The sequence below is a fragment of the Oncorhynchus tshawytscha genome, linkage group LG28 (assembly GCF_018296145.1).
Source record: "Oncorhynchus tshawytscha isolate Ot180627B linkage group LG28, Otsh_v2.0, whole genome shotgun sequence".
NCBI lineage: Eukaryota > Metazoa > Chordata > Actinopteri > Salmoniformes > Salmonidae > Oncorhynchus > Oncorhynchus tshawytscha.
Window position 1 is genome coordinate 23,924,631 of NC_056456.1, and position 14,406 is coordinate 23,939,036.

At 41.6% G+C, this 14,406-nt stretch overlaps 1 protein-coding gene across 10 annotated transcripts in view; it reads right to left on the reverse strand.

The window, feature by feature from the left end:
- The window catches only part of LOC112226955 (astrotactin-1), a 247,471-nt gene that overhangs the window by 21,227 nt on the left and 211,838 nt on the right, over positions 1-14,406 (reverse strand). For 9 of the 10 annotated variants that reach the window (XM_024391656.2, XM_024391655.2, XM_024391652.2 and 6 more), the window contains 3 exons: positions 8,885-9,153; positions 8,061-8,194; positions 7,629-7,780 (listed from right to left, as the gene is read on the reverse strand). In XM_024391656.2, the coding sequence (XP_024247424.1) occupies positions 7,629-7,780; positions 8,061-8,194; positions 8,885-9,153 (555 nt within the window). The remainder of the gene's footprint in view (positions 1-7,628; positions 7,781-8,060; positions 8,195-8,884; positions 9,154-14,406) is intronic. The other variant, XM_024391654.2, reaches the window with a different exon arrangement.

Here is a 14,406-nt window from a genome sequence, read left to right on the forward strand (position 1 = left end):
AACTAGTTTGCAAGATTGCCTGCCCTGTGAGTTCTGTTATACTCACAGACATAATTCAAACGGTTTTAGAAACTTCAGAGTGTTTTCTATCCAATATGAATTATAATGTGCATATATTAGCAATTTAGGACAGATTTTGATGCAGTTCACTATGGGCACTCATCCAAAGGGGAAATACTGGCCCCTATCCTTAACAAGATTTATTAACAACAAGCTAAGCTGTGTTTTGCTATATTGCACTTGTGATTTCATGAAAATTACATATTTTTAGTAATGTAATTTGAATTTGGCGCACTGCAATTCAGCGGGTGTTGATGAAAATGATATGATCCCGCTACAGGGATGGGTGCGTCAAGAAGTTTAACGGACTGATATTATCTCATGGAACAAAATGTATGAACTCTCCTAAGCCTGCGTTAACCTCAATACCGTATTTTGGGTGTTTATCCCAAAACCCCATTCTGTCCCCATGAATTTCCCCCATAGGAATGGCTGAACGAACCAGAGGTAACTCATTTGAGTTTGTTAGGACTATAAGCTGTCGAGCTCTATTGCCAATGATCATGATTAATTAAGTTCCCCATACTGGGAGTTATTGCTTGATTGATAATTTTCCATGCCTCTCACACTCTTCTCTTGTCTAGATGGTCCATATGGGGAATCCAGTCGTAATTAGGGACCCGATGTGAAGAACGCTCAGCCATCTTCAGCACCTGTCTGGTCCATTAACTATTGGAGTGAATTATATTGGCTATAGGGACCAATTCTGCAAAACTGACTGCAAATCCTCAGAAGCTGAGTCAACCCATAATTCACTTAAAACGTTTTGGAACAGTGGTTTCTCTGAGCAATCAGATAATGCTAATGTAAACAACCACAGCTGAATGACAATAATTTTTACGTCTTCAATTTACTTTAGACAGGTGGCAATTTGTCATTATTTAGCAAAGTGTGGCAAAAATAGCAATGCTAATGTTAGCTAGCTAAAATCTGGTGGTCTCCCCTCAATCTTAGCAAGCTATGAATGTTATACTGCATCTGAAGCCAATCTGGCAACATCACAATGATGACAAAAGGTTTTCCTACTAATTATCTGAACGTTTGTTTTTAAAGATTCACTATGCAGAAATTGCTCTGGCATTTCCTGTTTGCAAAAATTCTAATAGTTTGCCTAATTTCAGTTTTTGTGACGAAATAAGCAAGTAGTGTAGAGAATCATTGTACCATCTAAACCGCTGTGAAATAGATTTTCCATAACCAAAAATATTGTATTTTCAGCTGTTTGAGGCTAGTGTACCCAAATGAATGTAAAAGATGCAAAAACTAAACTTAATAACGGGAAGCATATAAATAGTGCATATAGAACCGATCTATTGCTTCTTAGACCTGCTTTCAATGGCAATGACAGATCTATAACTCATATTTCTATGTGAATTTGGTCAGGTCGCCCAAAAAGTGACATATTTTGCAGCTTTAAAGGAATAGCTGCCTCAAACATCATGGTTCTGTACATTTGTGTCTATCTTTAAAAGTAGCCTAGTAGTTGGAAAGATACTATAAAGCACAAAGTACTGCAGGTGTGTATTACATATGCAGAGGGATACATGAGGGTATGGATAATCTAAAAGAACTCAACTAAGTTCAAATCCATTGCGAGTGGCTAATGATTAGCATTGTGTTGTCTATGCTAAACTGTGTGGGAACATGCTCAAAATAATGAGCTAATGATGAGTCCACTGTGCTATCATTGTCCAAGGCCTCATTATCTTGTCAACTGGTCGAAATGTAAGAATCCTAAGCGCTATGAAATAATCCTCTCGCAATTTTATTTTGAATTGCTTTAACCAGAGGTTCACATGCAACCTGATCTAGTCACATGCAAGGCTTCTATACAAATTACCAAGTATTGTGTGATTTTCGATGAATTCAGAGGAAACCAAAGTGCATTTATCCTTCTCACATCAGCTGAGGCTGATATCATTCCTTCCGTTGGCCCAGGTCTACCTTGACAATAGATTCTGACAAGCACATGATATCTTGTAGAGAGACAGAGTCAGTATGTGGAGTGGTATTACTGGAAAAAATATTTTTTACTAACATATGTGATATGAGACATTTGATTAAGAAAGTTATAGATGGACCAGGACCATGCCAACCTGCCATATTTTGCATAAGAGAATACATGTGTAGTTGCTTTCATACCCATTCAACACATGTATTTATTCATCAAACACTTTATTATAATGGGAAAGAGCTACTGAGGAGTAGTGACTAATCCGAGTCTGACAAGGGAATTCCCGGGTTGCACCTATATCACTCGGTAGCATCATGCCATTGTTATGAACGTTCTCAAGTCGCTCTCTGCTATAGTAGTGCCCAAAAGGTGACTGATGGCCAGCCATTCTGAATGGGGGTTAAGGACTGTTTCATTAGTGGCCCGGAAATAAGATGACATTGCTGAAGTAAGAAAATATTTTGTAGGAAACTAATTTTGCCATTATTTTAATGCAGTCAAATTTACTTTAGACAGATGGCAATGTTGTCATTAGCTGGCAAAGTTAGTCAAAAATAGCTAGCCATCCTAACATTAGCCAGCTAAAATGAGAGAGAGTTTACTTTGGCACGTTAGATATCACTAGTCTGGTCCTGGAGCATTTTAACAATGTTTCCCACGTGAATCCAACTGGATTCTGTACTAAAGTGTCACATTTAATCTCAAACTCAAGTCTCAATCGTCGCTACATGAACAGAGACATTGATTCTGCTAAGGTGCAGATTCTGAACGTGTCACTGTCCGCAATTTTTTCATAAAAGAGAGAAAAAGAAATGAGTGATTTAAAGGGAAAGACGGGGAGTGAAAGAAAGACCTAGGGCCTGAACACACACAAACAGATACTCTTTTGTTTAATAAACAGGTAAACAATTAAACCTGAAAATTCCCTAATCCATCACATAAGTTCCCCCATGTCCAAAACGCTGGGAATTTTACCAGTTCTATTAAAACAGCAACTGCTAGGTACCAGCAGACTTGGCAGCTCCGTAAAGACTCAACAAATAACATCTGGCTCTTGTTGTCTACTTTGATTAACAAAAGGCAAGAGATGGACAACAACAGTTTGTAGAGCATTGCTTCTTGGCACTTCCTGGCTAAAAATGATTAACAGACTTGATCTCCCACATGGAACGTATTGTCTTTTTCAGAGAAACAGAGGAAATAAAGCCCTAATTGAAGTAGGGGGGAGGGGGTGTCATTTTTAAAAGTGAAGTTACTTGGGTAGAGGGAGGAAGAACATTTCAATCTGCGTAGACTTTCTCACAAAAAAAGCCTTTGATAAGAACACGGCCTCTGCCATTTACGTCATAGAACCGCTTACCGCTTACAATTTATACTGTATTGCCTTCGATTATGGCCTTAGAGATGTGATAAATTGCCTGTTCTTGATATCCAGCAAAATATTTCAACATTGAACTGAAGCTGATAGAATTTGAACTTGCATGTGTTCCAAAGCTGAATCTGAAACTGCCAAACCCCAAATATGATGTGAAAAAGATTTTAAAAGGGCAATGACACTGTTGGAGCGCATAACACGAGTGTTAGATGAAACACAGTTGATATCTGATTAAAGACAATGTATAACATAGCCTAATGCATAATGTTTTAGGGTCTCACTTTACGTAAAAGTGAGTATGGTCGAGAGGAGACTGAGAGGGGGCAAACACCTTATACAATCTGCTCAAATTGGTTGATCTGTTTTTGGTCCCGGATTGTGAACTGAATATGTATTGGTCTTCTCATCTGTCTTAAGAGTACTTTACTAATGTCATACAGTAGATCATAAATAAGAATCACATTATCACCACCAATATTAAACATCTGTTTATGACAAACCTTTCAGAGTTCTTTGAACAGTTAGGAATAATTGTATTTCCTCTGGCTCAAACAATTCCCGCCATGCATAGAGCCTCACCACACTTGCATTAATTCTGTTTCTGAGTGGCTTCAACAGCAGTCTAAAGCAGTCTGAACCATTTACCACATGGTAGCATGGCGGGACTGACATCTGTGTGTTTTGCTCATGACTTTTGTTTGCATACAGCACATGGAGGTTTTGATGGTGTGATCCAACTCCCCGCTCTGTTGTGAGGACGCCCTTGTCTCTTGGCTCTCCTAATATCCCTTCTGGACCACAGACTTTCAACTTCATTTGTAAAGTAAATATTTGTCTGGGAATAGAGTGCGGTGTTGCCACTTGTCAGAGCTCGGCCTGAAAGTGGTTACGAGCTTAAGGGTTGTTTTTGTGGCATTGCTATGTTTGACATCTCTCACCTCATCAATGTTAGTTGTATGTTGTGATTGTCATTTCGCTGTAAATCTCCAAAGAAGTAGATCATCATGACTAAACTCAAATAAACTAAATCAAAGCTTTTACTCTTTATCTGTTCTGGAACCACAACATAGGTTGCAATAGTAAGAGTAGAATTTAATTGAACCAAAAAGCAGACACACGTCATTTTCACAAGTTAAACATATAGATTATAGGTCAAATCAAATTTTATTTGTCACATGCGCCGAATACAACTGGTTTAGACTTTACTGTGAACTGCTTTCTTATGAGCCCTTCCCAATGATGTAGTTTAAAAATAATAATAAGAAAAGTCAAATAGTAACAAGAGGAATAAAATACAATATACAAAAATGTAGCTATATACAGGGAGTATCAGTACCAAATCAATCTGCAGGGATACAAGGTATTTGTGGTAGATATGTACATAAAGGCAGGGTAAAGTGACATCGGGATAGATAATAATATGAGTAAAATAGAGAACAGAGTAGCAGCAGCAAATGCTGAGTGTGAAAGTGTGTATGTAGTGTATGTGTGTATGTGTGTGTGTTTTATGTGGGAGTGTCAATGTAGTCTTTGTGAGTAGCAGAGTGAACAGTCTATAGCTTGGGTGGCTGGAGTCTTTGGCAATATTTTGGGCTTTCCTCTGACACCGCCTGAAATAAAGGTCCTGGATGGCAGGGATAACACTGTGTACTGCAATAAAGACCTTAGCCCCTTGACTTCTCATGAACTCTGTCGGAGTCTTGCCCTGCCCAGGTGAGGGGCCAGTGTCTACGCTACTCACAGCTGGACTTTTGCTCTCTGGGTATGTGTGGGTCTATGAGGCCACCTAGATCCCGTGCCAGCTTCTGTAATATACCTGCCCTAGCACTTGACCTTGCCCAACAGCTGAGGTGAGCTCAACGGCCGACAAAAGCGCTCATGGAAACATTCCTTGGGTATGAAACCTTGTCTTCCACCACGGGCATGCATCCCTTTCAGGGGTTCTCTTGTCCTGCTGGGGAGGAAGTTTGGCACTCCGCCCCAAGCAGCACATGGGTGCGCGTAATCTGTTTACGGATTGGATGTCATGTCCCACTGACCCCTGAGTAAACCCTGTCGTTATTGGGTGATCAAAGCAGTGACATCAGCCTGGCTGGGCCGGCTGTTTGTTTTCACATGGAGTCTGGCCCAGTTGTGATGACTGAAAGCAGACTTCCGATTTAGTCAGCTTCAACATCTGGGAGAGGGGTATGATGTCAAGTTGTGTGCCTGAATCCCATTATGTGTGAGATTAGCACACAACCAGCCCCTGTCAAGAAGGCCAGACTACAGTCATTAGCTATGATATATTATATGTATCTAGCTATAATATAGGGTAATGTAATCCGAGGCTATGGGGGAGTGAAAGTGACCACTGTACAGTACAGCATGAGGAACACCCCATTGTTTTGTGTAAATGAAGTAAAGGGTTGTCCGGGTTCTCTTTTGAAAAATGGAAGAATTTGAGTCTCTACAAAAAGAGGGGTGAGATTCTGTAGTCATCTCTTTTTACATTCCATGGAATCTGTTCAGATCTTTCCAGTAAACACGGCAAAGAAGCTGTTTTGAGTTTCATTCAAATCCAGGCCTAACAGAGATGAAGGGCTTAAGTCCACAGAAAGACAAAAAAACTGCTTTCCCTTCCAGTAAGTCTTAGCCCTTACAATAGCACCTCCTCATCGATCACTTTTTCACAATCCCACATTTGGACTTGATATAACATTGTTCTTTTGATTTTTTTTTGTGGCCACAACATGTTTGAAGTTGGGGTTTGGGATGGGCAGTATAGCCTGGAGAGAAGGGAAGCCATAAACAATTTCTAAACAAACTGGACAGATGGGGAAAAAGGAAAGGAAATATCCCCTTTGGACATGAATGAATGATTCCAAAGCCTGAGGGCCATATAGCCAATCAAACAAGAGGATCTGTGTAAAGACACATTACGTGAAACGTCAATAACTTTAGTTGAAATATGTCACTGTGGCGTTGCATCAACTGGATAACTTGGGATATGCAGCAGGTGCAAAACTAATCAGATAATTCATCAAAAATCTAACACAGACAAATGTTTCAATCGATAGAAAGAAAACATTTCCATCTGCACATCTTGATGGATTTGTTCTATTTTGGCTGGTGGCTCCATGCAATCAATGTCACTTTTAATTAATACTAAATGAAACCTGTTAGCATCAAGACAAGCTAGATGATACCATATTGATGCCAGAATATATTATGGACTTATATTCAAGTCCAATATTTTATTAAACAAATAAAACTATAGAGACAGTGAACAACATAAGGGTTTTTCATCTAACAAAATGCATATGTTAGAAGTGTAGCTATAGGATTCGATCATATTACATTATGAACAATTCCATAGCGCAACATAAGGGATTTTCGCCTAACAAAACACACATGTTAAAATTGTAGCTATAGATTTCGATCATATTACGTTATGAACAATTCCATAGTACACAGTATGGCCTTGAGCATTAGGCAACAGTATGTGTATCACATTAGATGCCGGGATAAAACAGCCTGGATCTGTGAGATAAAATGAAGAGCATTTCCAGAGAGAAGAGGCCCAGAGAGGATCCCTGGAGTTCTAGTACGTTCATCTGAAGGTTATTCACCACATTCTTTTTTGGGGGGGGGGGGTGGTTTAATCTGACAGGAGACTGAATGCTTAAATCAGAACCACTCCTCCCGACAACGTTCCTTCCAGATATCGTTCCCCTTCTCCTAGGTGGTCCCAGATCTGTACTGTCTTGCATAGCTCCATTTCACCACCAATGTTTGACATTTAAGGTGTGTGCTTTGAAGCAATCAATCAATCAATCCACCAATCATTCCATAAGGATTTAAAAACACTAAAAACTCAAAGTTGTAGTTTTGAGTGATTTGCACTTCATAGGTCATTTTCAGTATGTCAGACTCATCAGTTTCATTGGTCAATAATTTTTCTCATCATACGTTTGTCAGAAAAGCAACCTATTTCAAGCTTAAAAACGTTCAGGTGCTCTAAGTGAATGCAGGCCACACTACTATTACCATTGACCACCATCTTGTGGTTACATGCAAAACTACAACAGGAAAAATCTAAATCATTCTAAGCATCTAGAATTTGCTGTGGTAACATGTAGTTTGAAGTTGCCTTTCCTTGCCACTACATTAAGTAATCATACTCAGCTGTTTGTGTATTTAAACATGGGCATAATGTATGAAATTAACATAAATACCATAATTCCTCAAGGGATGTACCTGTCTCCACTTTGGAGTGGTCTGTCCTCTCTGTCACCTTCTCCTGGCTGATGAGGTAATCAACAATCCGCACCCCAATTAGTGGCTCAGTGTGATTCCATTCCATGATGACCAATGAACTGCTGGGCTCATAGGAGTGGGACAACCTGAGCCTGGTAGAGAAATAAAGATAGTGACACCTAACTCCACAAATCATGACAAGACAAGCTCATCTTTAGATATTTCTTTTTCTACTGTGTTATTGACTTGTTAATTGTTTACTCCATGTGTAACTCTGTGTTGTCTGTTCACACTGCTATGCTTTATCTTGGCCAGGTCGCAGTTGTAAATGAGAATTTGTTCTCGACTAGCCTACCTGGTTAAATAAATCAATACATACAATCTTATTTGTGTTTATCAAGTTGTGTAAACTGATTGCTTTGAGTGACTAACCTAGGCTGGGGGAGAGGTGCACATGTTGGCAGGCCGTCCATCCCGAATGCGTTCGAGTCGCAACGGCACCAGTCATCGATGACGTCGCCTTTCCCAGAACACCACAGCATGCTCATCATGGCCTCCTGCAGTGCCTGCAAAGAGATAGAGCAAACACTGTCAATATCACACACAACCTGAGCCTTGGCATCAATATCATCTGCCCCTCTAGGGGGTCATGCAGTCTTCCTCTAGTTCAGCGATTCTCAACTGGTGGATTGGAGGTTTTGAATGTGTCAGTAATTCTTTAATAAAAAAATACTTAAATGACTAAAACCAGGTAGAAAGTGATGAAATCATTTAGTATCTTAAAAACATGTCTTTAATCACAGTAGATCAATATAGAGCTATTAGCAGTTTGGCATACTGATGTAGGCTTATGTCTGGTATACACTACATGGTCACCCAACATTTTCAAGTCAGAGATCAGCACATTTTGCGACCGCCATTGCCAAACAACTAGCTTATGTGTTTTGCTGTGGTACACTCCCAAAACAAGGGGTTCTCTCACTGCATGATTAAATGTATAAATTGACATCAAATTGTTGGTGGTGAATGTTCCTCTTTGCTCTGAATAAAATAATTGGAAAAGCACATCTTAGGTTGTTTGTTGCAGGTGCATGGGAATAATTTTATGATATCTTCAAAGACAAAACAATGTGCACACTGCTTTTGGCAGTATCACTTTAGTTTATTAACGATTTTAGAAATCCACTCTGATCATGAAGATTTGACTACGTCTGCAAAAATCGGTGAAAAAGAGAGTAAACCAAGATTTTCAGTGCCTGGTAGGTCTCGTTGTTGGAGACCAGCTCGTAGAGCGGGGTGGCCTTAGTCATCTGGAGCAGTACAGGCTCAGCTGGACGCCCAGGCCCAGGGCTCATATGGCAGAGGTGGCAGGAGTACGGGCACTGGCCTTGGCTGCTGCAGTCCATGCGCACCCCCACCGCCATGCGCTTGGCACCGGAGTCCAGCAGGCTGGCGATGTACGCTGGGTAGGTCAGGGTCCGGGGCTCCTTGTCGCGCTCCTCTGACTCTTCTGATGGGGAATTCCCTGAAAAGGGCATAGTTATAGTTACTGTGGGCTTTGGATATTAGGATTTATTGACATAACTGAATAACACATATTGTTACAAACAACATTTGAAATCTTGTCAGCATTTACAAAATAGAGAAGTTATAGGTGGAATTTTTCAATACAAATGTGAGTTATCATCACGATTCATGTTGGGATATATATCGGATATATCCACACATTGCATTTCCCTCAAAACTGGCACTGCATTCCATTCTATTTATTATGCTGTCCTCTCAAATGCACTTTGGGCAATGCTGGCCTGCTGGCATCTTCAAAGACAACTCTGAAGAGCAAGTTGCGTTATTAAATGCAAAGCTTTGCCACTTTTTCTCTTAAAAAGCATTCAAATTACCATTCCTTCATACTGCTGAGTCGTGTGCATACACAGGCAATTTAAAAGCTCAACAGGCAACTGAGGAATAGCCAGTAGCGGGGAGCTGGCTTTGATGAAATGAGACATGGCTTTATGAGCCAACCGGGTGAGAGGGAGAAATACACACACAAAGTCACCCTTTACTCTCCCACATAATGTAGTCCATATCTTAGAATGGGATCGAGATATAAAACTAAATCAGAATACACACCTCACTTTGTTTGTATATCAATAGTGGATGTAGCGTAGAGTAGATGGCCATCACTCAAACAAGAGGACACATCACTGCACTCAGTTCAAAGCTTTCAGGGCCAAGTGAGTTCTAACGTGCTACAACATCATTCAACTTCTATAATCATTAGATACGATCGGAAAGATGGGGTTTGCCCACTGTTATTCATAGATCACATTGCCCTTAAAGTGTGACACACATGACAATGGTGGGCTTTCCATGGGCGTTTGGTCCAGGCCTGGGTGCAGTTTGAGTGATTGAGCTCAGCTATGTATGTACTTTATATGCCGCTGATCAACTAGCAGGGCATGTCAGTCGTCATCAATTCGTGACAAGCTGGACCTCTGGTGGCTCTGTCCCAAATGTCACCCTATTCCCTATTTAGTGCAGTACTTAAGTGCGCTATAAGGAATATGATTCCATTTGGGATGACCATGGTCAGGCCTGAGGGGGTACGGTGGCCCTCTGTGGGTCGTGCCAGTGCTTGATTAATCAAAGAGAGAGGGTCTGTGCCTGGAACCATAGCATGCACTCTGTCCATGTCAAACACAGCTGCTGAGAGGCTCAGGTCACGTCTGACCGTTTTTACGAGACATGCAGGATGTTTTGGTCCGGCAGGGTAGCCTAGTGGTTAGAGCATTGGACTAGTAACCGGAAGGTTGCAAGTTTAAATCCCCGAGCTGACAAGGTACAAATCTGTCGTTCTGTCCCTGAACAGGCAGTTAACCCACTGTTCCTAGGCCGTCATTGAAAATAAGAATTTGTTCTTAACTGACTTGCCTAGTTAAATAAAGGTTAAAAAAAATACAAAAATGTTAACGGTGGCTGTTTTATAAGGACAACTTGAGTTAGGAGATTGGTGTTGACTTTTAGGCTTTGGAAGAAAATAGTGGATCAATGCTTAAGGAAATCGACTCAGAGAATCACTCTGGAAACATAAATGATGTTGGAGAACCAAAATACATAACAATACATATATTTTAAACACTCTCTCTTACGTGCACACACACACACACGCACTTACATATGTCATGCACGCATGCACACATACACCATTTTGCTTTGACATGCTGCTCTACCTCATCACCCAGACAGTTATGTGGCAAACATAATGAATATCAAGATAAGGCTGCAAAGACAAATCACTTTCAAGGAAAGGAGAAAACATCCCATTAAATTCCGTTCATTCCATACAGGGTCTCGGGATGAGAAAGCAGAGGAAAATGCTGTCATCTGCAGCCCACCTTGAGCATCTCTCTAGGAAAATGAGAAACTTTTAATCTAAATTGTGTTGGGTCCCTCCCGTTTCTGACAGTCAGATAGGTACCAATTACAAGATGTTGGGAAGGTGAGGATTTGAAGATTCTTTGACACAGTATAGACCAGATAGAATGTGTCATCACTCGGGAACAGTTGGTGTTCAGGACTGTTTTGCTAGCACAGACTGGAATATGTTCTAGGATTCTTCCGATGGCATTGAGGAGTACACCACATCAGTCACTGGCTTCAACAATAACTGCATCCATGACGTCGTCCACACAGTGACTGTGCGTACATACCCCAACCAGAAGCCATGGATTACACGCAACATCCGCACTGAGCTAAAGGGTAGAGCTGCCACTTTCAAGTAGCGGGACTCTAAACCGGAAGCTTATAAGAAATCCCGCTATGCCCTCCGACGAACCATCAAACAGGCAAAGCCTCAATACAGGACTAAGATCGAGTCGTACTACACCGGCTCTGATGCTCGTCGGATGTGGGAGGATTTGGGCAGCGGCTAGCTGCCTCAGTGACACAAGCCTACCAGACGAGCTAAATTACTTATATGCTTGTTTTGAGTCAAGTAACACTGAAAGAAGCATGAGAGCATCAGTTGTTCCAGATGACTGTGTGATCACACTCTCTATAGCCGATGTGAGTAAGACCTTTAAACAGGTCAACATTCACAAGTCTGCAGGGCCAGACGGATTACCAGGAAGTGTACTCCGAGCCTACGCTGACCAACTGGCAAGTGTCTTCACTTGGAAGTTGGCAAGTGTCTTCATTTTCAAAATCTCCCTGTCTGAGTCTGTAATACCAACATGTTTCAAGCAGACCACCATAGTCCCTGTGCCCAAGCACACTAAGGTAACCTGCCTAAACGACTACCGACACGTAGCTCTCACGTCTGTAGCCATGAAGTGCTTTGAAAGGCTGGTTATGGCTCACATCAACCCCATTATCCCAGAAACCCGACACCCACTCCAATTTGCATACCGCCCCAACAGATCAGCAGATGATGCAATCTCTATTGCACTCCACACTGCCCTTTCACACCTGGACAAAAGGAACACCTATGTGAGAATGCTATTCATTGACTACAGCTCAGCGTTCAACACCTGAGTGGCGCAGAGGTCTAAGACACTGCATCTCAGTGCTAGAGGTGTCACTATAGACACCCTGGTTCAAATCCAAGCTGTATCACAACCGGCTGTGTTTGACAGTGTCCCACAGGGCGGAGCACAATTGGCCCAGCGTCAACTGGGTTTGACCGGTGTAGGCCGTCAACTGACTTGCCTAATTGAATAAAGGCTAATTTTTTTATTTATTAAATAGTGCCTTCAAAGCTCATCACTAAGCTAAGGACCCTGGGACTAAATGCCTCCCTCTGCAACTGGATCCTGGACTTCCTGACGGGCTGCCCCCAGGTGGTAAGGGTAGGTAACAACAAATCTGCCATGCTGATCCTCAACATGGGGACTCCTCAGGGGTGTGTGCTCCCTGTTTACTCATGACTGCATGGCCAGGCATGACTCCAACACCATCAGTAAGTTTGCTGATGAGACAGCCTATAGGGAGTTGCCAGAACAACAACCTCTCCCTCAGTGTGATCAAGACAAAGGAGATGATTGGACTACAGGAAAAGGACGACCGAGCATGCCCCATTCTCATTGACAGGGCTGTAGTAGAGCAGGTTGAGATTTCCTTGGTGTCCACATCACCAACAAACTGCATGGTCCAAACACACCAAGACGGTCGTGAAGAGGCCACGGCAAAACCTATTCCCCGTCAGGAGACTGAAAAGATTTGGCATTGTTCCTCAGATCCTCAAACAGCTGCACCATCAAGAGCATCCTGCATCCTTGCATCACTGGCAAGTGCTCGGCCTCCGACCACAAGGCACTACAGACGGTAGTGCGTAGTACAGACTGCCCAGTACAGACTGTTATCTTTGATACTGCACGGCAAGCGGTCTAGGTCCAAGAGGCTTCTAAACAGCTTCTACCCCCAAGACCCCTGAACATGAAATCAAATGGCTACCTAGACTATTTGCATTGCCCCCCTACTCTTTTACACAGCTGCTACTCTCTGTTTATTATCCATGCAGAGTCACTTTAATAACTCTACCTACAGTACATGTACATATTACCTCAAATACCTCGACTAACCAGTGCCCCCGTGCATTGACTCTGTACCGGTGCCCCCTGTATATATATATTTTTTTTAAAGGTATTTTTCTTAAAGCTGCATTGTTGGTAAAGTAAGCTTTTCACTGTGTTCGGCGCATGTGACAATGACAATGTGATTCAATTTCATTTAATTTGTTCAGGGATACAATACTTTTCCTCCCACATAGAGAAATACTCTCAGATCAACACTAGGTGATGCTATAGTCAGTGTTTCTAGCAGCATTGCAGGATTTAAAAAAATATGACTGCAGATTCTTTTGTTCACCATACTAAGGGAGGAAATAATAGGGGAATCTTTTACATTTTGTGGATAATAGATGCTAATAAAAAATTGTTATTATGATTTCCAGCTGACGCATTACAGAATTAAAATAGACAGTAAAGCTACAAAGGCAACACAGAGCACTGGGTGGGAAAATCATATCAAAGAGAGTTTAAAAGTATCATATTGATACTGTTTGAAAAAGATGACTAAAATTTGACTACATGCAGTGAGCCATGCGGTGCCCCCAGAAAGCAATACTTCTACACAGTGCAACCCGACCAGGAACAGAATACATTGGAGCTCTTAAACAAATCTCTGTGACGGGCAAATCTTCCCAGGCAGACACTGCTTGTCCTTGATAATTCACAGTGGCACACTTTGCTACACCTATTTTTTTTATTTGAACCTTTATTTACCTAGGCAAGTCAGTTAAGAACAAATTCTTTATTTCTTTTATTTCTTTAATATTTTCAATGACGGCCTACGAACAGTGGGTTAACTGCCTTGTTCAGGGGCAGAATGACATATTTATACCTTGACAGCTCGGGGATTTGATCTAGCAACCTTTCAGTTACTGGCCCAACGCAGTTACTGGCCCAAGGCTACGCAGCTAAGCAAAATGCAATAAAGCAGATACCTACTCTGAGTGGCAATTCACTGTGATATTCAACCTGATTGCTAAGACAGTGGTTGTGAGTACCTTTTTCCCCACCAGTCAATACCCACCTACCAAGCAGGTGTGGAAGGGTAGAAGCTCTCAATTGGACTACTGTACATAGGCCTAAACCGTATGGATGGCCTGACATCTGGGCTAGTAAAACAGAATGGAGTATTTACATACTAATTCCTTCAGTCACTCCAGCCTACTTGGCCAGCGAACCTTTCAAGCTCTCTGAAGTTTGATTTATCT